The sequence below is a fragment of the Alosa alosa genome, chromosome 18, assembly GCF_017589495.1.
Source record: "Alosa alosa isolate M-15738 ecotype Scorff River chromosome 18, AALO_Geno_1.1, whole genome shotgun sequence".
NCBI lineage: Eukaryota > Metazoa > Chordata > Actinopteri > Clupeiformes > Clupeidae > Alosa > Alosa alosa.
The window spans coordinates 5779480-5804479 of NC_063206.1; the positions used below are offsets into that span (position 1 = coordinate 5779480).

The 25000-nt window shown below is 44.0% G+C and overlaps 1 protein-coding gene across 1 annotated transcript in view; it reads right to left on the reverse strand.

The window, feature by feature from the left end:
- hhat (hedgehog acyltransferase) overlaps positions 1-24221 on the reverse strand; it is a 75838-nt gene extending 51617 nt beyond the window's left edge. The window contains exons 1-8 of the mRNA XM_048269216.1: positions 24143-24221; positions 23283-23428; positions 18093-18157; positions 17009-17122; positions 15274-15468; positions 9383-9637; positions 6115-6286; positions 2485-2635 (exon numbers count right to left, since the gene is read on the reverse strand). Of these exons, the coding sequence (XP_048125173.1) occupies positions 2485-2635; positions 6115-6286; positions 9383-9637; positions 15274-15468; positions 17009-17122; positions 18093-18157; positions 23283-23403 (1073 nt within the window). The 5' untranslated portion in view covers positions 23404-23428; positions 24143-24221. The remainder of the gene's footprint in view (positions 1-2484; positions 2636-6114; positions 6287-9382; positions 9638-15273; positions 15469-17008; positions 17123-18092; positions 18158-23282; positions 23429-24142) is intronic.
- Between the last annotated feature and the right edge of the window lie 779 nt (positions 24222-25000).

The window sequence follows — 25000 nt, forward strand, 5'->3', positions numbered from 1 at the left end:
TTCCTCCACAGCTCAATAACGCATTACCTGTCCAACTAGCCACATCGTCCACCAGCTCAATAACGCATTACCTGTCCTATCCAACTAGCCACATCGCTTCACACCAACTCAATAACGCATTACCTGTCCTATCCAACTAGCCTCATTCTTCACCAGGTCAGTAGTTCCACAGCGTTACCTGTGCACTGTCCATGAGTGAGCTGTAATGAGCTCTGCCTGCACGACTGCCCAGTGATGCCTACTGCTTTGGTTTACTGCTTACAGCCGAACTCACTGACTGCATCTAATTAATTAGCCTGCCTCCCAGAGCTAAACTGAAATTAGCACCTCATTGATTTCACTGATTACACTAGCTGTACATCTCTGTTGTCCAGCGTCCTAGCATTTCACTAGCCAAGCATTGGGAAAAACACAGACCAGTGAAGGGTATGGACACATCTGAATTGAAGCAACAGCAATCTCAAAGTAGAGCTGGGCAACGTGGCTAAGAAACTCTGATCTCCATATGGCTGGGGAGGGATGGGGATGTGCATTATGATACAATGTATACAATGTATTAACATATTAATAAATCATTTAAAGCTTTATTATCCGGCTCTTCACAATGCAGGTATAGAACGCTCCATCGACTTGAATGGGATTTTCCGAAGTTCTACTGGTCATTATTTTCGCCTGAGGACCTCTAAATAATGACCGCTGTCAATGGCAACGGATCTCATTCAAAAGTGAAGGCAGACGGTTGATCAGCTGTGTTCTAAAGAACGCTTGATTTTGTTTCTCAGCAAGATCCACAACAAAGCGGTAACAAATAAATGTAAAGAGACACATCGTGGAGTTCATTTTTCGTTTTGGCAAGTAGCCGTATAATAAGTGGGATAATGTATAGAACGCCGGTCATTATTGAGAAAACAAGTCCCTTCAGGGAGGAGCAAGACCCAGTTCGCCCTGTTGGGAGTTATTTTCCCAATAATGACCGGCGTTCTATACATCATCCCTTACATACACAGTGAACACATTGTACTGTGCTATGTTTTAATTGTTGTGTTCAATGAAAGAATAAACAAATGGTGCACCTTTTTGCATGTGGAGAAAACATGCAAATTGTGTACAACACGGACTCGGTGCAAAATCATCATCACGCAACTATATTCACAACTATATTGTCCACTATAGTCATCCTACACACACTCACTCACACACACAGACACACACACACACTTCTGACCAGTGTCTGAGATACACACACTCACACACACACTCACATACACACACTTCTGATCAGTGTCTGAAATACACACACTCACACACACACTTCTGACTAGTGTCTGAGAGACAATAGGAAGGGATCTGTTGAAGGGCAACTGTTCTGCTGAATGTAGGCACCATTCTATTGCACCCTTTACATACATACATTGGCTAATCCTGCTGTGTGTAATCTTTCGTGTGTGTTGAATGTGTGGCTTTGTCCCTACAGTGAGACTTCTGAGTCAGCCCACACAGACACATACAAATACACATACACACACACACACACACACACACACACTCTCTCTCTCTCTCTCTCACTCTCTCTCGATCTGGTAGTCTGACGAGACATGACAACAGCATGACCAGTAAAAGGCCTCCGCCACATTAAAGACTTATGGGACACATCCAGCAGAGGAGTGTCTATGAATTTTATATGTGTGTGTGTGTGTGTATATGTCTGTGTGTGTGTGTGTGTGTGTGTGTGTGTGTGTGTCCCTGTGAATGTGTGTGATGTGGTGTGATGAGTCTTCACTGTATGGATTTCCCATGCTATTCCTGCTGCCCCGAGACCTGAGACAATGACCGAGGCTTGTGTTAAACTGCCCCCTGCAGTCACCGTTAGTTACTGCAGCTCTGCAGAGTATTCACCCCCAACAGCTGTGTTGAGTGGTTGGATGCCCAGATCAGACACCAGCAGCTACGGCTGACAACGTCCAACACATTTGCTAGTCTTGCTGATTTTTAGCACTTTCATGGCCAACAACTCACACTCACCATAAGGTGATGGCAAACCGGACGTCCAACTCATTGCAGCACTCTTTGGAAAGATTTGGCTCTAGGCTTTTAATAAGCCCCAGGAGTTACTGCAGCTCACGGTTCAAAGTCAAATATGAAGAGTAAAAGATGGAGATGGAGTGAGTAAGAGAGAGAGAGAGAGAGAGAGAGAGAAAGAAAGAAAGGAAGGAAGAAAGAGAGAGACGGAGAAGGAGAGACTGAAGGAAACAACAAAGTAAAAAGATTCGCTGCAGTGTGTGTATATGTGCATTATTGTGATGATGCGCGTAAAAGATGTGTGGTGTGTGAAGTGTGTAGAGTGGCGTGTGTGTATGTCGGCGATGTGTGTAATATTCAATGATGGGATAGCGTGTGTGTGTGGTATTATTGATGGCGTTATGTGTATTATTGATGGCGGCGAAAAAGAAAGAGTGTGGTGATATTATTGTGTGTGTGTGTCACCTCCACATCCCGGTGAAGCTGTACATGATGCTGACACAGCGGGGCAGTTGGGGCGGTTCCACTCCGTCCATTCGCACCAGCAGAGACGGAAGCCCAAACAGCACCAGGTACTTCACATAGAAGAACTGCACCAGGCCCAGAGCCAAGCCTCCTACACACACACACACACACACGCACACATACGGATACATACACACACACACACACACACACACACATACACACACACACACACACACACACACACACACATACACACATACACACACACACACACACACACATACATATGGACACACACACACACACACACACACACATACATACACACACACAGGCACACACACATGCACACATATGGATACATACACACACACACACACACACACACACGCACACATACATACACACACATACATACACGCACACATACGGATACATACACACACACACACACACACACACACACACACACACACACACACACACACACACACACGCGCACACACACATCACACACGCACTACATACACACATACATACACGCACACATACGGATACATACACACACACACATACGGATACATACACACACACACACACACACACACACACACACGCGCACATACGCATACACACACACACGCATACATACACACACACACACAAAAACACACACACATACGGGCACACACACGCGGGCAGTCGGGCACACACGGGCATACACGCACAGGCACACACACATATGGGCACACACAGACACACATACACACAGGTTGCCACAGGCACACTCACATATCTGCCCACACATGACACACAATACACACACATGAGGGCACACACACACACATATGGGCACACACAGACACAAATACACACACACATGAGCACACACACACACACACACACACATATGGGCACACACAGACACAAATACACACACACACGCATGCACACATTACACACACACACACAATACACACACACCTGAGAAGGAGACAAGGGAACAAAACACAAACATGGCACACACAATTATTTCTAGAGGAAAGTATTATTTATTTCTACAGCAGATAGAGGCAATTCAACATGGTTTACATGAAGCAGCAAGGACAGTGAGAAACAAAGAGATCAACATAAAGAATAAAACACAACACATTACACAAACAATAAGTGATGATTTATGACGGCATGAAAGTGTTTTCACAAAACAGAGTTCCAAAAACAAGACAAGGAATATTGGATATGAGCGTCGTTAAGGGTCTGACATCTTTGCTCTCACATACATTCTGTCCCGCCCAGCTAATGGAATGGGTTCAGTGTATATTTAATGTGTGTGTGTGGTATATGTATGTATTATCTTTGCTTCTTTGGATTTGGATTCTCCATAAAGCAGTGCCATGCTACATCATTGATGAGGCATGGTATTGTGCGGTATTGCATCTTTCTGGCGATGAAATATAGCGAGGGGTAATGCGCGATAACGATAAGTGTGATGGCGATGCGATAGCGCCGCGCAAATGAATGCGTGTGTGTGTGTGGAGTGTGTGAAGTGGGTTATTATTGAGTGTGTGTGCAGAGGTTGTGTGTGTGTGTCTGCAAGTGTGTATTGACAATGTGTGTGTGTGCGTGTCTGGCTGTGTGTGTGTGTGTGTTCTCGGCGCGTCGCGTGTATTATTGTGTATTGAGTGGGAAATAACGATGGCGTGTGTGTGTTATTGGAGGTTATTATTTATTGTGTGTGTGTGTGTGCATTATGCATGGGGTCCATGCATGGATGCACAGAGCAGCAGTCTCCAGGTCCATGCACAGCAAAGCAAATGAAAATGTCTCCAACTTCCACTCTCTGGGTGACTGTTTCAGGATCTGTCCTCCCAGCATTATTGCCAACGTAGCTTTCATCGTTAGTGAAATGGCCTTCATATTTAGTTTTATTGTTAAAAGTCTACACTTGCCGTTGAGTGTAGATGTTAAAGGTGCAAATGTAGAGTTTGACTTCAAACTTGGCAGGCGTCTTGCTATGGGCACAGGTAAGTGGCGCACCTGGCTGGGGCACCTGCACAGTACGCCGGCGGCCCGGGTTCGGTTCCGGATCCCACCCCGACTCTCTCCCACTCACTTCCTGTCATTCTCCACTATCCTATCTGATTAAAGGCATAAAAAGCCCAAAAATATATACTTTAAAAAAAAGTTTGACGTTGTCTGAATGAGGAATGCAAAAGATATAGATAATATATATATATCAATAAAGAAGCACACATTGGCTTCAGCTGGTCTTCTCCGGTGTGCGGATTTTCACTTTTCTTTGAACTTTAACATTTTTGATCTTGCACCCAAAATACATGAATGTGCTTGATTAAACTTTGCTTGATTATCATGTCTAACCTCAACAACAAAGAGTCCCTGAATGTTGTTTTGCTTGCATAAAATCATTCCGCCGATTTTGCAACACGCCAACAACAGGTATGCCGTGGCTATTCAAAACAACGTAAAGAAATGACAATTCGGACTGCAAGGTCCCAAATTGAAATGAGCGCCAATGGTCCGGACATTTCAGATTGCCTGACATGCAAACACACGATCAGCTAATAACAAGGAGTGGCAGACAGTGTGTGATGTCACTTATAAGCTACCAGAGGTTGTATTTGTCACATCTTTGATATGAACACTGATACTGACACTGACTGAACATTGATATGCAAATTTGATATGAACACAAAATGGTTTGTCTGCTCTATCATCAAGTTATACAATAGGCTAAACATATAGCCTTGACTCAAAACAGCTGTCAGGCTTATGTCGTTTTGATCTATAAAAAATGTCACATGCAGCCATGCTTGAATTCTGCTCACTGCACATTTATTATATAATAATAATAATAATAATAATAATAATAATAATAATAATAATAATAATAATAATATATAATAATATGCAGTACTCATTATTAAATGTTTATAGCTGGACATCCCCATCATCCTATTTTTAAATGTTTGAACGGGCACTGCATTAGTATCCTGGAATGAATCAAACTCTCCAGGGCATATACAGTAGTAATGCATGACAGAGCGGTCAGAACATGTGTTTTGTGATCCTGTGTGTGTGTGTTTGTGTGTGTGTGTGTGTGTGTGTGTGTGTGGTTCTATGTGTGAGTGAGTGTGTGTGTGTGTGTGTGTGTGTGTGTGTGTGTGTGTGTCAGCAGCACAGAGGGCAGAAAAACAAATGTTACCATTTTTTCCATTAGTGATGGAAACAGCACACACAAGCCATTTGTGCTGAAAAACATCAGAGACTGGCAGGTGCTGCTGACAACACAAGACTGACCTGCTGTAACAGTGTGCTGTGCACACACACACACACACACACACACACACACTGATTGTTGATGTGAGGTGATGTGGGGTGCCTCTCCCATGTTGTGAGTGAGGGCATTAATTCAGCTTGATTCTGCTGACGGAGAGAGACACCAAAACAAAAAGGGGTTGGGTTTCTCACCCTGTTTCACTTCTCCTGTCACTTTGATGAGGATGAAGAGAGGCTATCACAGCAGCTCTCTCTCTGCATGTGTGTGTGTGTGTGTATGTGTGTTTGTGTGTATGTGTGTGTGCGTGTGTGTTACTGTGCCTCACTCACCGAGAGCCCATGGTGGCAGGATCTCCAGGTAGGTCTCGTTGCCCTGGATGCTGTGCATGTGCATGCAGTGGATCAGGGTCTCGGCCACACACCACCACACACACAAGCGCACAGCGCTCTTCAGCACACACACCGCCGACACGCCACACACACCCACACAGGGCCTCAGCATCTGAGAACAAGAGTGGACAGAGAGCAGGGTTAGAGAGGTGTGTGTGTGTGTGTGTGTGTGTGTGTGTGTGCATGTGCATGTGAGTGTGTGTGTGTGTGTGTGTGTATGTGCGTTTGCTTATGTGTAAGTGTTTGTGCATGTGTGTTTACTTATATGTGTGTGTGTATGTGCGTTTGCTTATGTGTAAGTGTTTGTGCATGTGTGTGTTTGTGTGTGTGTGTGTGTGTGTGTGTGTTTATGTGTACGTGGTTGTGTGTGTATGTGCATGTGTGAGTGTGTATGTGTGAGTGTGTATGTGTGTGTGGATCAGCAAGGTGTAACAGAGCCATGATCTACCACCTCAGCTGGACTGATACACACAACATGAGAGGACGGGGCATTTCAGTGGCCAGAGCATTTTCCCCGCATTAAAGCGAGGCTTAAGTGAAGCGCATCGGTCGAGCGTGGCTCGGCCGCTGCTGTTATGCGATAGGCTGACCGGAGCCACAGGGAGCCACGGCTAGTCGCTGCCTCTCCAAAGCTCCATTTTCTAGTAGAGCACACAAGACCTGACTCAGCACAACACACGAGGCTGCACAGTTGGAGATCAGGCCCATCACAAGAGAGAGAGAGAGAGAAAGAGAGGGGGGGAGAGGGGAGAGAGAGAGAGAGAGAGAGAAAGAGAAAGAGAGAGAGAGGGGGGAGAGAGGGGAGAGAGCGAGAGGGAGAGAGAGGGGGGGAGGGGGGGGAGAGGGAGGGAGAAAGAGAGAGGGGAGAGAGGAGAGAGAGGGAGGGAGAGAGAAAGAAAGAGAGAGGGAGAAAACAGAGGGCAAAAGATAGAGAGAGATGAAGAGAGAGAGAGAGGGTGAGGGAGAGAGAGAGGGCGATTGGGTGGACTAATCCACAATGACAGACATAGAGAGACATGAAATACCTACCAGCACAGACACACACACACACACACACACACACACTGTATTGTATTGTTTGATGTCCTGCTTTGGCAATGCAAAGAAATATTTGTCATGCCAATAAAGCTACCTTGAATTGAATTGAATTGAATTGAGAGGCAAAGAGAGATAGTACAGGCAGAGAGAGAAAGAGTGATCATGATGTAGAGAGAGAGAGAGAGAGAGAAAGAGTGATCATGATGTAGAGAGGGAGAGAGAGAAAGAGTGATCATGTTTTAGAGAGAGAGAGAGAGAAAGAAAGAGTGATCATGATGTAGAGAGGGAAAATTAAGAAAATAGAGGGAGAGAGGGGGATGAAAAGAGAGAGGCATGAAGAGTACAAGAGAGAGAGAGGAGAGAAGAGAGGAAGAGAAGAGCGATAGATGAGAGCTTATCTGCATGTATACCTGACGGCAGCGCTGAGGGTGTTGTCGGACATTAATAATACAGCCCTCCACTTCCACTGCCTCTGCTCCCCTGGGGAGGGCCTTAATCACACACCAGCACACACACACACACACACACACACACACACACCAGCACACACACACACACACACACACACACACACACACGCCCGGCCAAACACACACACACACACACACACACAAACACACACATGTGTAGACGCACACATTCACTTCTTAAAAGAATTGTCCACATGGAGGGTAGATTTGTGTGCGTGTGTATGTGTTTGTGTGTATTTGCTACTTTGAGTGTATGTTTATGTGTGTGTGTGTGTGTGTGTGTGTGTGTGTGTGTGTGTGTATCTGATGGTTGGGTGAGATACCTTGTCTGCTAAATGATTTGGCCGAGTGTTTCCGACAGACACAGGCAGCAACAAAACACGCTCCAGATTAGATTGCTCTCTACTAGGAAATACACTGCCAAGTGCCTCTAGTCCTGCACCATGGAGGCAATACTCCCATCCATCTTCCTATCATCACAGATGTGTGTGTGTGTGTGTGTGTGTGTGTGTGTCTGGCAGAAAGAGAGAGGGAGATTCTGATAGAGAGAGAGTACACACAGCACACTCTGTCTCACATGATGCCTTCAATATCTAACACACACACACACACACACACACACACACACACACACGCACACACACTAAGGGATAAAGCACAAAACTGAAAAGCTCTGCTTGACAATTAACCCAGCCACAAACTCCTCACATCCTCCCTCTGTCTCTGAAAAGTGCAGACGCTCACCAACATTTACATGAGGCCCCATTTAAATACGTTACATAAGGTGTGCATAGGTTTCACTATACTATGTGGAGCTGGAGATGCTTAGTGCTGCAGTTAACTCCATCCCCCTGAGGTGGGGAAAGAACAACCACGCCCAAGTGGAGCGCACTGCAACCACTGCAGCTAGATGGAGCTTTTATTGCCCTTCCTAAAAATAGCTCCGGTCTGTTAGCGGCAGCATTCAGCATTAACACATCAAAAGAGCGCTCTCCAGCGACTGTAAGCAAACACCAGAGCCCACAGCACACATGCACACATCACCTTAGGGCCAGAGGTCCAATTAGAATGCTCACTAACAGCAGCCCACTTCAGAGAGTATTCACACCTGAGTGTGGCCTGCAGAGGGTCTATTACAGTCTGAGAGTGTGTGTGAGAAATGTGCATGTGTGTATTCGGGTTGGGAGACATTTCTAGGAGCACACACACAGTACACATGTACTGTGTGAGTGTGTGTGTGTGTGTGTGTGTGTGTGTGCTGTATATGTGTGTGTGTAAGAGAGAGAAAGTGTATGTGAGAGCGAATGTGTGTGTGTGTGTGTGTGTGTGTGTGTGTGTGTGTGTGTGTGTGTGTGTGTGTGTGTGTGTGTATATGTGTGTGTGTAAGAGAGAAAAAGTGTATGTGAGAGCGAGTGTGTGTGTGTGTGTGTGTGTGTATGCTTGTACATGTGTGTGTAAGAGAGAGAAAGTGTATGTGAGAGCGAGTGTGTGTGTGTGTGTGTGTGTGTGTGTGTGCTTGTATATGTGTGTGTAAGAGAGAAAAAGTCTATGTGAGAGCGAGTGTGTGTGTGTGTGTGTGTGTGTATGTGTGTGTGTGTGTGTGTGTGTGTTTGTATATGTGTGTGTAAGAGAGAGAGAGAAAGTGTATGTGAGAGTGAGTGTGTGTGTGTGTGTGTATGTGTGTGCGTGTGTTCTCCCACCTGTTTGCTAAAGTCCCTGTATGTGATGATGGGCCCATTGTAGAAGACAGGGTGGTAGAAGCAGTAGGCCGACAGCCTGTACAGCTGGGAGAGGAAGGCCCTGGGGACACTGGCGCACTGTGGTCCTCCTGCCGCCAGGGGGCAGCACTGGTCACTCCAGCAGAACTCCAGGCTGAAGCTGATGCAGCGGAGGCCACACACGGCCACGCTGAAGATAAGGAGGTAGTACTGCTCCTCCGACTCATACCAGCCACGCTGAGAGAAAGGGATGGAGAGAGAGGGAGAAGGGAGAGAGAGAGAGAGAGAGAGAGAGAGAGGAGAGAGTGAGAGAGAGAGGGAGAGAAGGAGGGCATTTTAGGTGATACCCGTCAGAGGGGTGGGGGGTTAATCACTTCACATAATCAAACTGCACCTTTAAAATACAATTATTAAAAACAACATGCTACTGTATACTATTGATGAGGAGAGAGTAAACAGCATGCTACTGTATACTATTGATGAGGAGAGAGTAGTGTTGGGTATCGTTTGGGTTTTATCCGATACCGGTGCTAAACCGATACTTTGTTTTTAAATTAAAATGGTCTAAAGCATGAATTGCTTTTTTCTATTGATAAGACAAATTTGAACATGAAATTGAACTGTTATATTCAATTTACTATCAATATCTCATTGCTCCTACGAGATATTGATAGTAAATTGAATATAACAGTTTAATTTCATGTTCAAATTTGTCTTATTTGTTTAGAACACAACGTGAAAACTTTATTTCACCTTACAACTTTGCCAATAACATTTCAAATAAATGCCAGTTAGCGCATTTGCAAGGATATTGTGTAAGGTATACTGTTGATGTTGTTTCATAGCCTTTTGCTTGTGTGTAGTTAGGCCCAATGCTAGATTTTGACAGAAGCTCGTGATATGGGCTCACGCAAGCTGTCAAACACTGTCCACTCGCCTATGTGATGCACCCCTCTGGTTTATACATCCAGTGTTTATGTTAGCTAACTGTATCTGGGTGTGTTGCTATCAGAGCAAGACGTTAGAGATGGCGCATGACATGCAGTGGTGCCTCGTATAAAAAAAACAACGCGATTTAAGCACCGAAATGAGGCACCGAAATCCATGTTGTTATTCGATGCAGTTACTACCGTTTGCGTCGGCACCGGTGCCATATTAGAACCGTGTTTCAGTGCCCAACCCTAGAAGAGAGTAAACAACATGCTACTGTTTACTATTGATGAGGAGAGAGTAAACAACATGCTACTGTATACTACTGATGAGGAGAGAGTGAGGAAACAACATGCTACTGTTTACTATTGATGAGGAGAGAGTAAACAACATGCTACTGTATACTACTGATGAGGAGAGAGTGAGGAAACAACATGCTACTGTTTACTATTGATGAGGAGAGAGTAAACAACATGCTACTGTATACTACTGTATTGATGGAGAGAGTAAACAACATGCTACTGTATACTACTGTATTGATGAGGAGAGAGTAAACAACATGCTACTGTATACTACTGTATTGATGGAGAGAGTAAACAACATGCTACTGTATACTACTGTATTGATGAGGAGAGTAAACAACATGCTACTGTATACTACTGTATTGATGGAGAGAGTAAACAACATGCTACTGTATACTACTGTATTGATGGAGAGAGTAAACAACATGCTACTGTATACTACTGTATTGATGAGGAGAGAGTAAACAACATGCTACTGTATACTATTGATGAGGAGAGAGAGAGTGACACTAAAAGGCAGAGTGAGTGAGTGAGTTGAACCTACATTTGTACATATCCTCAGACAGAAACACACACGCACGCACACACACACACAGACTGATATATCTCTAGCCACACACACACGCACCCTCACTATCCTCTGTTTAAAAATTAAATGACATTACGATAATTCATACTACAGGCTCCGCTGCGCGTCGGGGAGTTTTTTGCCCTCGTCCATTAATTCCGTATAACAGGACACCTCGGCGGCCGTTATCCCTTACGTAATAATTGCTTTGGCAATACAAATGTCTAGCTATTTGTCATGCCAATAAAGCACTTTTGAATTTGAATTTGAGTGAGTGAGTGAGTGAGTGAATGAATGAGCGAATGAGTGAGTGAGTGAGTGAGTGAGCGAGCGAGTGAGCGAGCGAGCGTGTAAGTGAGTGAGATAGTGAGTGAGTGAGCGAGTGAGCTAGCGAGCGAGTGAGTGAGCGAGTGTGTAAGTGAGTGAGTGAGTGAGTGAGTGAGTGAGTGAGTAGGGAAAAAGGGGAGGAGAAGGAGTGCATAACGATGCACTTCATAAATCCCACGAAGAGACACTCCTCTTTTAATCTCAACAAATGGGGCCCTAACAGGAGAACACCCCGAGTCTCGCAAGACACTGAAGTCGGCCAGCCATTACGCCGAGCAGCTGTCTGTCTGGCAGAGATAACGCTGGGATCTCCATCAGACGTCCTGCTCATGCCCGCAAACACACACACACACATGCACATACGCAGACGCACACACACACCCATACACACACACACAAACACAAACACACACGCACGCACGCACACACACACACGCATGCACATACGCAGACGCACACACACACCCATACACACACACACACACACAAACGCACGCACGCACACACACACACACACACACACACAAACACACGCACACGCTCGCACACTTTTGCTTGCATGCAATCACAGCTCCAATAGTGCTAACACATGGCTAATATACAGACACATAGACAAGACAAGACAAAGTATTCTTCCCTCCGAACTGTGTCATCTGTGGCTCACCAATGGGGCATTAGAATACAAGACTTCTATGAAGTACAGAAGCCAAAAGATATGAGTATTTCAGATTTAATCATGGTGAACTTTATTGTGTTGGTCTTGTTTGGAAGTGATTCAAATGCTCACTGATCCAGATCACTGAACAAACATTAGCAGAAGCTGAAGCACAACAAATGCTTATCTTTATGTTTATTTGTGTAAGAGGGACCATGTACATTAATTAACATGCCAAAAGCTAGCTTAAACCCACTACTTTACATCAGTCGACACAAACATTTTACAAGGCTTTGTGGTATTAAAGATATTATTATATTATTTATTTTTTGTATTCTTCTAGACAGGCTGGCAAACAGAATGCCAGTCGCTGAGGCGTGTTTCCATCTGTCTGATTCACACACAAAATCATAACAAACTGAAGGGATTGAATTTAATAGTCTAAAGGCGGATCAATTGTCCCGGCAACAAGTGTTGCTCAACAAAATATGACCTAAAATGTCTGCTAGGCTGTCGCTGAGCTTGTAACAAATAAATGGCGCAAAAACGACTCCAATTAGATATCAACTCAAAACTATACCAGAGTTAATTTTGTTGTCTGTCGTAAGTCGTCCGAAAAAATGGAAGTTACGCAAAATTACGTAACACACCCATTTCGAGTCGTCTGACGAGAAGCGATCTCGTACAAACCAGAGGACTCCCAAGTTCGGTGGAGAATTCTTACGACTTGAAAACAAAGATGGCTGCGCCCTTTGTTAAGTAGCTGTGCTATTTTACTTTTCTTTTTACTGCTAAGCAAATGTGAGTGTCCATTTCAATTACTCGTACACATTCCAATGGCTCAAGGGTATGTGTTATGTTGTCTTGTTGTTTGTGGAATGTCGTGGAATATGTTGTTTATCTGTTGGTGTTGGTAAAAGTGGGTAGCAATGTTGCTATGTTGCTAAAAACAAATGCTAGACAACACTACGTTACTCGAGGTGAATAGATACCATGCTCTCCGACTTATTGTGTTGTGATGAACGTAAACGCAAACCGGAACGCATCTCACAAGCCATCAGCATGGACAACCCAATCACACGAACAGTCTAACATCTGTCCCCATAGCATAGCTTTGTAGCTGCCTGGTTGTGCTAGCCAATAGCTATGTAGCACCATTTTCACCCCTTACCAACAGTACTTGGTGACATTGGACAACAGGGCTCTTGTTAAAAATGGCCGGAGAAATGGATGACACAGGAGGTGGAGGGGTTTGTTGACGTCTCCTCCCCCACATGTTACATGTTACGGTAAAAAGAAAGAGGACTTCCTGTTAGAAGTATGATATTAAAAAAAATAAAAAACCCTATAACCTCATGGCCCCAGCATCCCCAACACACACATCAGCCAAAAAGAGCTGAGGAAATCATACACAGTCACAGTCACATATATTCCGCTTCAGGACATTAGAAATATATCACACTTCTCCACCACCATCCACCGACTGAGAAATGACATGGCCGGTGGAGACGATCTGCTTTGTAGGTCAACACTTTAAAAAACATGCTATTGCTGTATCTCTAAAAATACGTTTCATCCCGCATTTGCCCATTGAAGGGTAATTACCCATGATGGCCTATCAGTTCGCTTATTGTGTTTCAAGACAGCATGGATGACCTTATTTTTGCTTTCCTAACCTGCACATTTTCAAAATGCCCCTTGGCATACAACGATAATGACGATATTAAAATGAATGACAAAATATAGACAACACTGACACTGTATGTGTTTTTGTACATCGCTTGGGATGGCAGCTGGAAGGCAGCCACATGAAGCAAGTAAATAAATAGATCTTTCAGGTCCTGGAGCTGTAGATGGACAGGGCCAGGCCGACAGGATTGGACTAGACAAGGCCACGGTGCTCAGCCAGTTAGACATTTCCTGTTGAAGGGAGGAAATCTGCTTGCCCAGACAAACAGATAGCTGCGTAAACACAAACACACACACACACACACACACACACACACACACACACACAGACGACCTTGGTGGAAAAAAAGCTTATCTCTAAGGTTATCTCAGTCTGAGACAGCAGAAAGAGCAAAGAGGACAAAACCTGTCAGTCTGTGTGATCAGCAGACACACACACACACACGCACGCACACACACACACACACACACACACACGCACACACACACACACACACACACACACACACACACAGGAAACTGGTCCTGATGCTGTCTAGTCTCAGGTAACACTTGTCAATGTACACTTCATCATCCACACACATCCAGCATAGTATACTTCATCATCCACACACATCCAGCATAGTATACTTCATCATCCACACACATCCAGCATAGTATACTTCATCATCCACACACATCCAGCATAGGATACTTCATCATCCACACACATACAGCATAGTATACTTCACTTTGGACATGCAAAGATATGTGTATACTAAAGATAACAGACATAGTGGCAAAAAACAGAAAACTGCTCATATAACCAAAAACCTTTTGAGGATATCTCTCCACATCCCTAGGACAGCCACTCTGTGGTGTGTGTGTGTGTGTGTGTGTGTGTGTGTGTGTGTGTGTATGTCACAGAGAATAAATAAGACAGACAGCTTGTATACTGGAGGGAGAGAGACGCAGAGATGGGGGAGTGTGTGTGTGTGTGTGTGTGTGTGTGTGTGTGTGTGCTGAAGATCAGTCCCATCTACATTCCCCCTGCAGACCTCTGCAGATACAGAGACAAGAGATGGGCGTGGGCCTCACACAGACAAGTCTCTCTGAAAATCCACTTTCTGTCCCCTTCGCCCCACACACACACACACACACACACCATTCCTCTCTCTTTCTCTAACACACACACACACACACACTATTCCTCTCTCTTTCTCTAACACACACACACACACACACACACACACACACCACTCCTCTCTCTTTCTCTAACACACATCACACCATTCCTCTCTCTTTTTCTAACACACACACACACCATTCCTCTCTCTTTCTCTAACACACACACACACACACACACACACACACACACACACACACACACACACACACACACACACAAACACACGCACCTCACCTGGACGTCTTGCAGACTACTGATGTGAATGGTGGAGAGCAGCAGGAGGGAGGAGCCCCAGCAGAGGGCGGGGTTATGTAGCTGAGCAACAGCCAATGAGAGGCTCAGCTGCAACATCAAGACGGCCACACCTCTAAGCCCCAGCAGGTTGCAGGCAGCCAGCACTCCGTAACCTGTGAGTATAGCAAGATGCCACTACACACACACACACACACACACACGCCAGGTCAAGACATACTATATTTGATAAGAAGCGGAGCTTTGACTGTAACAGTAAGAAAGATAACCAGCGCCTCTAGTGTCTGAGAAAGTTGGCCGAGTTTAATGTGGATAGGTCTCTGATGACTCTTTTGGTCCAGAGTCAAGTCCCTACATTTCCCCTAATCTGTTGGTATTCTTCAACAAATCTGAAACAGAAAAATGCTATAAAAAAGGTCATTAAGGTGTTTGTCTCTGTCACTTGTGCTCAACAGGAAGGTCTGTCTGAACTGTATAAGAAACAGGTGCTTAGGAAGGCAGGATCTATTCTGTATAAGAAACAGGAGCTTAAGAAGGAAGGATCCATTCTGTATAAGGAACAGGTGCTAAAGAAGGAAGGATCCATTCTGTAAGAAACAGGTGCTGAAGAAGGAAGGATCCATTCTGTATAAGGAACAGGTGCTGAAGAAGACAGGATCCATTCTGTATAAGGAACAGATGCTAAAGAAGGAATGATCCATTCTGTATAAGGAACAGGTGCTAAAGAAGACAGGATCCATTCTGTATAAGAAACAGGTGCTGAAGAAGGAAGGATCCATTCTGTATAAGGAACAGGTGCTGAAGAAGACAGGATCCATTCTGTCGGACAGTTCTCATCCCCTGCAGCCTGAATACTGGCCAGAACCAGCAACACAAACAGTCCTAGTATAGGTACCCTTAGCTATTTAGCTACTAAACTCCATAAGGAAACAGTCCTAGGTACCCTTAGCTATTTAGCTACTAAACTCCATAAGGAAACAGTCCCTTAGGTAACCCAAACAGTCCTAGCCCTATTTTAGCTACTAAACTCCAAAGCTAACTACACAAACAGTCCAAGGTACCCTTAGCTATTTAGCTACTAAACTCCATAAGGAAACAGTCCTAGGTACCCTTAGCTATTTAGCTACTAAACTCCATAAGGAAACAGTCCTAGGTACCCTTAGCTATTTAGCTACTAAACTCCATAAGGAAACAAAGCTAACTACACAAACAGTCCTAGGTACCCTTAGCTATTTAGCTACTAAACTCCATAAGGAAACAAAGCTAACTACACAAACAGTCCTAGGTACCCTTAGCTATTTAGCTACTAAACTCCATAAGGAAACAAAGCGAACTACACTATAGGCTACTTATCCCTATTTTGTCTTTAATTTATCTCAGGAGTATGTTAAGTGTTTTATACAATGTATTTATTATACTTAAAAACATGTTGCGTGTGTGCGTGTGATATTGCTGCAAAATAAATACTACTACTACAACTACTACTACTACTACTACTACTGAAAACAAAACTAGACATTTCTATACACTGATGAGGTTGAATGAGGTTACCTGAGGTAGATAAATAGTGGCATTTCTATACACTGACGAGGTTTAATGAGGTTACCTGAGGTAGATAAACAGTGGCATTTCTATACACTGATGAGGTTGAATGAGGTTGACCTGAGGTAGATAAATAGTGGCATTTCTATACACTGATGAGGTTGAATGAGGTTACCTGAGGTAGATAAACGCTAGCAAGCCTGGACAGGACAGCATGGCCAAGCAGAGACCAGAGCAAGGACCGCCTGGCCCAGTCACCCCAAAAGCTCCACTCGAAGTCCGCAGCATCCTGAGAAACACAACGTCACCGACTGAGAGTTCTGCTTTCGCACCCTGAGAACCAGAATATCACTGACACAGATCTTTAGCATCCTAAGAACTAGAACATCACTGACACAGATCTTAAGCATCTTCAGAAGCAGAACATCACTGACTCTGAGATCTGCTTTAAAATCCTGAGAATAGTTCACTAAGAAATCCACATTAGCATATACAGAATGCCAAAGATTGAGAGGTCTGCATTGACAATCACACTACACACTTACAGTACAGCAAATAACAATCTCCCTCTCAGATTATCTTAAGATTGTCTCAATTTTCTAATGATAGTACATTTGTATGTACCTCACGTCAGAACTGTCAACTCAGTTCTTCATAATACACACGGCTATCACTTTACAGTGGAATTGCCTCTTTCATAACACACTGCTTTGGCTTATTAAGGCCGTAATGCCATGGCTTATTAATTGGGGCAGCTGTGGCCTACTGGTTAGCGCTTCGGACTTGTAACCGGAGGGTTGCCGGGTCGAGCCCCGACCAGTAGGCACGGCACCTAACCCCTCACTGCTCCCCGAGTGTCGCTGTTGTAGCAGGCAGCTCACTGCGCCGGGATTAGTGTGTGCTTCACCTCATTGTGTGTTCACTGTGTGCTGAGTGTGTTCCACTAATTCACGGATTGGGATAAATGCAGAGACCAAATTTCCCTCACGGGATCAAAAGAGTATATACAGTATACTTATACTTAATAAGGCGGTAAGGCCTTCATAACACACACTGCTTTGGCTTATTAAGGTGGTATTGCCTCCTTCATAACACACACTGCTTTGGCTTATTAAGGTGGTATTACCTCCTTCATAACACACACTGCTTTGGCTTATTAAGGTGGTATTGCCTCCTTCATAACACACACTGCTTTGGCTTATTAAGGTGGTATTGCCGGCTGCATAACACATGCACATTCTTGAAGGCGTCCATCTTACCCTCCTCAGGCCCCCAATGAAGCCTTTCTCCAGCGGGAGCTCTCTGTCCAGTCCACGTTCATGTTCTACAAAGACCAAATGGACAGGCACAGGCATAGATGAGATGAATGAGATCATTCAGGGTACAGGGTGCATAAGCGGTACACACATGTCCAAACTCCAAACGAACGACACACACCTTCAACACAATGCTGAAATACTGCTACTCCTGTGGAGAACATGTCCATCTCTGGGCTACAGTATGTCGTGTAGGAAGGCACACACATCTAGATATATTTGAACAGGAGCCGGATACTAACCAATGAAAAAATATATCTGCACAGTTTCTTACATACTCCCAGTGCAGTTTAACCAGTACAACATGTGTGTGTCTGTCCATATGAGTGTATGTATGGTAGTAAACTGTATACAAACTCTTTATAACATTTATGTTGTTTGCCAATATTACAGATACTTGTCCATTTGTTAGCATGCATATGTGTGTGTGTGTTTATATGTGATCTCACAAACGTCTCTCTCTGCTGATTCTGCTTTTGGGCCCCACACCTCTCCCTCTCTGTAATGCTGACTAATCTCAGGGAATCCCACTGCTTCACCACATGACTCCTCCTCCTCCTCCTCCTCCTCCTCCTCCTCCTCTCTCTCTCTCTCTCTCTCTCTCTCTCTCTCTCTCTCTCTCTCTCTCTCTCTCTCTCTCTCTCTCTCTCTCTCTCTCTCTCTCTCTCTCTCTCTCACACACACTTCCACCCTGCATTGCAGTGTCAGTGGCTTATTGTTTCAGCTTTCTCTCTCATCTTCTCTCTATCTATCTCTCTCTCACCTCACACTTTCTCTCTCTATCTATTCCTCATATCACTCTCCCCTTTGAATGGAGCTTACATCACCCCAACAGAAGGCTTTCCCGCATAGTGCAGCAGGAGGCCCCAGACACACACACACACACACACACAGCCACACACACACACAAACGGACACACTGTTATGTTATGTTTTCTGTTATGTTCCAAGCTCTCCAGTAACACATTCCACCAGAGTGGAACTTCATGTGGAGTCTCACTCACAGCTATGCAACCCGCTCTGATAGATCCACCAACTGGGGCAGCCACCAACCCGCTCTGATAGAATGGGGATCCCAGGGGCTACCTCTCAATCAGTCTCGCTCTGTCCGTTATCCCTTACTTACACCATTTATACCATACAGTGTGTGTGTGTGTGTGTGTGTGTGTGTGTGTGTGTGTGTGTGTCTATATGTTGAGTTACTAGTTTTAAAAAAGGTGTTGCAGATTCACTGGAGTACCTGAGCGAACCCTGCACACACACACACACACACACACACACTAGAGTGGGCACAGGGTAGGAGATGGGTTTGAAATTAGGTGTGCGCGCGCACACACACACACACACACACACACACACACACACACACACACACACACAGAGAGATAGAGAGAGAGGAGAGATAGAGAGAAAGAGAAAGCGACAGAGTGGGGGGAGAGTGTTCTATTAAACCACAGTGCCATCTAGTGGCCAAAACAATAACTACAGCGTGACAGATTGCATAATGCACAGGTGAAGCTATGTAACACTAAGAGCTTATGTAATAATTCCAACTTTACCTACTGATGGTCTGACATCTTGAGACATCATGACTACATAAACACATGCAGTAGGTAGGCAGGTGTGCAGAGCATACCCAGGTGTATTTCTCAAAGCTCTTGGCATATGTCCTCATCTGTACTTTACCACACGCAGCACAACACTGACCTGCCATCCACCTCCTCATCCTCCTATCATGTGCCTTTAGGAGCACAGATTCAGCATTTAACACTGACAACAGGACAAACAAAACCAGCTTTGGAATCTACAGCGGAGACGGCAGTTATGTTGTGAATAGTGTGTGTGTGAGTGTGTGTGCGTGTGGGGAGGGGGGTCACACAAACTTTTGATCTTTATATCAGGTCTCTCTCTCTCTCTCTCTCTCACATACACACACATACACTTTAATGCTTTTATTTGGACCTTAACACAGGGGAAGATTCACAGATCCAAACATTGAAGGAAGTAAGTTACACACTTAGGCAGGTCTGATCAAACACAGAATGCATTGTGCTATTTTCATTCTGAACTGCATGATTATGGGTAAACATGGCATCGTCGCTTCAAGATGGATAAATTACCTATTATTGCAGAAATGGAGCAGTATTTTGTACACACACACACACACACACACACACACACACACACACAGTTTTGCGTTACAATTAAACCCCTTGCAGGCTCAAACTAACATATTGGTACCTGCAAATACAACACTGAATAATATGCCTATGTACTAAATCTATATAGCAATATTTTTATTCTTCATGCTTAAAAGGGACACATTATCAAAATGTGGATTCAGTGAGCCATTTTATCTGATTTACCAGTGCAAATACACCAATACAACACAAGCCAGTCAGTTGTTCTCAGCTGCCCATATCTGAGCGTGTGTGATTCAGTGAATAATTTGAAACTGACATCATCCTGTGGCGATGTTGGACATCTCGATCTGGACCTAATCTTCCCTCCAAGCTCCGGACCTGTTAGCAACATCAAGCGAAGCCATCGTCCAAGATGTTTGTAGTGATTGTAAAAGAACAGGCACACAAACAGGGGAGCAGGGGGAGGAGGGCTCTTCAGGCATGTTTGGAAAGAGCTCATCGCAGGGCTTCATCATTTTGTTCTTTTGCCAAAAGTATGACACCGATGTTTTATTAAGATCTCAAGAAACTATTTCAAATTGTGGGTAAAACGGGGTCTTTTAACAATCGAACATGGTGTGTACAGTATGTTGAAGAGGCTTGTGGGTAAAAGGGGACAGATATGTCTTTTAACAATCGCACATGTTGTGTATGTTGAAGAGGCTTGTGGGTAAAAGGGGACAGATATGGGGTCTGCTGAGATATTGGTATTTCACAATTGACCAGTACATTACAGTACATACAAATATATACAGTAAATAAAAAAAATATTTTAAAAAACCATGATATCCAAGTTAAGTAACTAATCGGATCCTTCATTAGAATTTAGACATCCCACATAGATAGATAGTAGATAGATAGATAGATAGATAGATAGATAGATAGTTTATTGATCCCCAAGGGGAAATTCAAGATGAGACATGAGATCATCATGGGTAATAATGCTTGATCAGCTCCAGACAAAGTAGCAAAACAACCAGGACAGTTAGTCAAACAAACAAATAAGCTTTATAGGACATTTGGGGAAAATACCGCTCTCAACTGGAATTTACAGAGAAGAGATGCACTCTCTTACAAAATGAATGATTGGGGTCGCCAATGTTTTGTGACATCAAAATAGGGTCGCCTGCCGAAAAAGGTTGGGAACCCCTGCTCTATGGCAAATGTACAAATATGTCCTGCCCCCTTCACAAGTGGCGTTGGGGTAGGGGGCAATTCCACGCAAAACTGTCACATCCATAACGGCAACTAAATACCATGGCATCGTGTTGGCGTTATGGATGTGACAGTTTTGCGTGGACTTGCCCTAAGGTAGAACACTGCTCATAGGAGAGATGAGGTGAGGTGTATTTACCTTTGGAGAGATGAGGTGAAGTGTATTTACCTTTGGAGACCTTTGGAGAGATGAGGTGAGGTGTATTTACCTTTGGAGAGATGAGGTGAAGTGTATTTACCTTTGGAGAGATGAGGTGAAGTGTATTTACCTTTGGAGAGATGAGGTGAAGTGTATTTACCTTTGGAGAGATGAGGTGAAGTGTATTTACCTTTGGAGAGATGAGGTGAGGTGTATTTACCTTTGGAGAGATGAGGTGAGGTGTATTTACCTTTGGAGAGATGAGGTGAAGTGTATTTACCTTTGGAGAGATGAGGTGAAGTGTATTTACCTTTGGAGAGATGAGGTGAAGTGTATTTACCTTTGGAGAGATGAGGTGAAGTGTATTTACCTTTGGAGAGATGAGGTGAAGTGTATTTACCTTGGAGAGATGAGGTGAAGTGTATTTACCTTGGAGAGATGAGGTGAAGTGTATTTACCTTTGGAGAGATGAGGTGAAGTGTATTTACCTTTGGAGAGATGAGGTGAGGTGTATTTACCTTTGGAGAGATGAGGTGAGGTGTATTTACCTTTGGAGAGATGAGGTGAGGTGTATTTACCTTTGGAGAGATGAGGTGAAGTGTATTTACCTTTGGAGAGATGAGGTGAAGTGTATTTACCTTTGGAGAGATGAGGTGAAGTGTATTTACCTTTGGAGAGATGAGGTGAAGTGTATTTACCTTTGGAGAGATGAGGTGAAGTGTATTTACCTTTGGAGAGATGAGGTGAGGTGTATTTACCTTTGGAGAGATGAGGTGAGGTGTATTTACCTTTGGAGAGATGAGGTGAGGTGTATTTACCTTTGGAGAGATGAGGTGAAGTGTATTTACCTTTGGAGAGATGAGGTGAAGTGTATTTACCTTTGGAGAGATGAGGTGAAGTGTATTTACCTTTGGAGAGATGAGGTGAAGTGTATTTACCTTTGGAGAGATGAGGTGAAGTGTATTTACCTTGGAGAGATGAGGTGAAGTGTATTTACCTTTGGAGAGATGAGGTGAAGTGTATTTACCTTTGGAGAGATGAGGTGAAGTGTATTTACCTTTGGAGAGATGAGGTGAAGTGTATTTACCTTTGGAGAGATGAGGTGAAGTGTATTTACCTTTGGAGAGATGAGGTGAAGTGTATTTACCTTTGGAGAGATGAGGTGAAGTGTATTTACCTTTGGAGAGATGAGGTGAAGTGTATTTACCTTTGGAGAGATGAGGTGAAGTGTATTTACCTTGGAGAGATGAGGTGAAGTGTATTTACCTTTGGAGAGATGAGGTGAGGTGTATTTACCTTTGGAGAGATGAGGTGAAGTGTATTTACCTTTGGAGAGATGAGGTGAAGTGTATTTACCTTTGGAGAGATGAGGTGAGGTGTATTTACCTTTGGAGAGATGAGGTGAAGTGTATTTACCTTGGAGAGATGAGGTGAAGTGTATTTACCTTGGAGAGATGAGGTGAAGTGTATTTACCTTTGGAGAGATGAGGTGAAGTGTATTTACCTTTGGAGAGATGAGGTGAGGTGTATTTACCTTTGTGGAGAGATGAGGTGAGGTGTATTTACCTTTGGAGAGATGAGGTGAAGTGTATTTACCTTTGGAGAATCTGTGCAGCTCGTAAAAAGAGTACAGATGGGAGGCGAGAGAGAGCACCCAGTAGAGGGCAATCTCCCAGCGAGGTAAGGCCACCGGACCGGACTCTGGCTTGGAAGGCATGGCCACGAACGGTCCTCCCTTACTCCTAGAAGAAAATTAGAAGTTATACAGTTATATTGATGGCAATAACGTTACCTTATCATATTGAGGCAGGCGACTTGTCAATGTAAGAGAGCTGGTGTTTAGGGTTTAATACCTAGAAACTATCCCAACAGATACCTACTGAAATAAGAAATTACGCACAGTGACGTACCCCTCCTCCAGTAGACCTGTCAAATATCAGCAGCAAACATACAGTAGGCTACCACCCTTACGACAGTAGATACAACGTCAGTAAAATGGTTGAGTCAGGGTGATGATAAACTACAGACACTTTCAACAAAGTATATAAGTACCCTAAGTAAGTAGCCTACCCTTAGGCTAGTCTTTGCTTCCAGGCAACTTTGTAGTCGGCTACTTGCGTTATTGTAGCCTACATGGTACGCATAGGTGGATGATGACGCTAGGGCTTGCAGGTGAATGTATAGGCTAGTATCGCAATGATACATTGACAGGCAAATTGCGTATGAATCGCATTTAAGATTTTGAATGTATATAAATAAGCAAACTAGAATGGTCAATGGTGGTGGTGGGGCATTTGCATTCACATCGAAGCCGCCAAAGCCGCCAGAGCCACGACTTCAACCGACAAAAAAATCATAGGCATAGAGGAATTGAGGTAAAGATTTGCGTCGGGTAGGCTACTTTAGCATTTCGCTTCATGGTATCATCTAAAATATTCGGTGTATCTCTTACTCACAAGCATTTCAGTCTCCGCTACGAAGTGTCCATTGTTTCTTCCGCGTTTACAGCATGGCTATCTTCTGAATGGTCTGTTTGCTTTTCTTCGCTCCGCCTATACCAAATGCGACTTTCTATTGGTCAAGTCGATGAATATTTTTTATTTCTACGCGATGTCCTTGGATACATGGAATGCCAGTCCAACAAATAGACTCCAGAAAGCAAACCTCTCGGTAATGCACAAAGTTTGTAGCCTCAGGGCTGAGGTTTAGGCGTGCCACAGCCTACTCTGATTGCACATGTACAGTGCTTGTTTTTTGTTTTTGTCTGGATGCGTACACGACAGAGTTGGTTCTATTTTTTCCGGACGGAGCTGAATCGGGACCAATCAGTTACAAATTGAATAGGCCTATTTTATGAAAAACATAAAGTAGGCCTACATAAAAAAAGGTGTGGCGTGAATCTGCACTTGATGTTGGGTCGCTCAGTCTCTCTCTCTCTCTCTCTCTCTCACACACACACACACACACACACACACAGAAATGGGAGAGTGGGAGACAAAGTTTCTGTGATTCAGGTTCTGATTCAGATATTGATGCTGATGAAGGATTGCGATTGATGAAAGAAAAAGCTATTTCAGAACAAGCCATTTAAACCAATACAGTTTCTAAACACTTTAGCAGGGACGTGCACAGGAATTTTGAGGGGCAGTTGCTCTGACCTGAAAAAAGGGCACCCCCCAACAAAAAAAAAAACACTGAAATACAGCACTCAATCACCTTAACTTATCATTATTTTAATGCCCTTAGTGGTATTTATGTTCTGCTCAGGCAAGATGTTTGAAATGACCTCTAAAATAGCCTATGTTTTTTTAGAT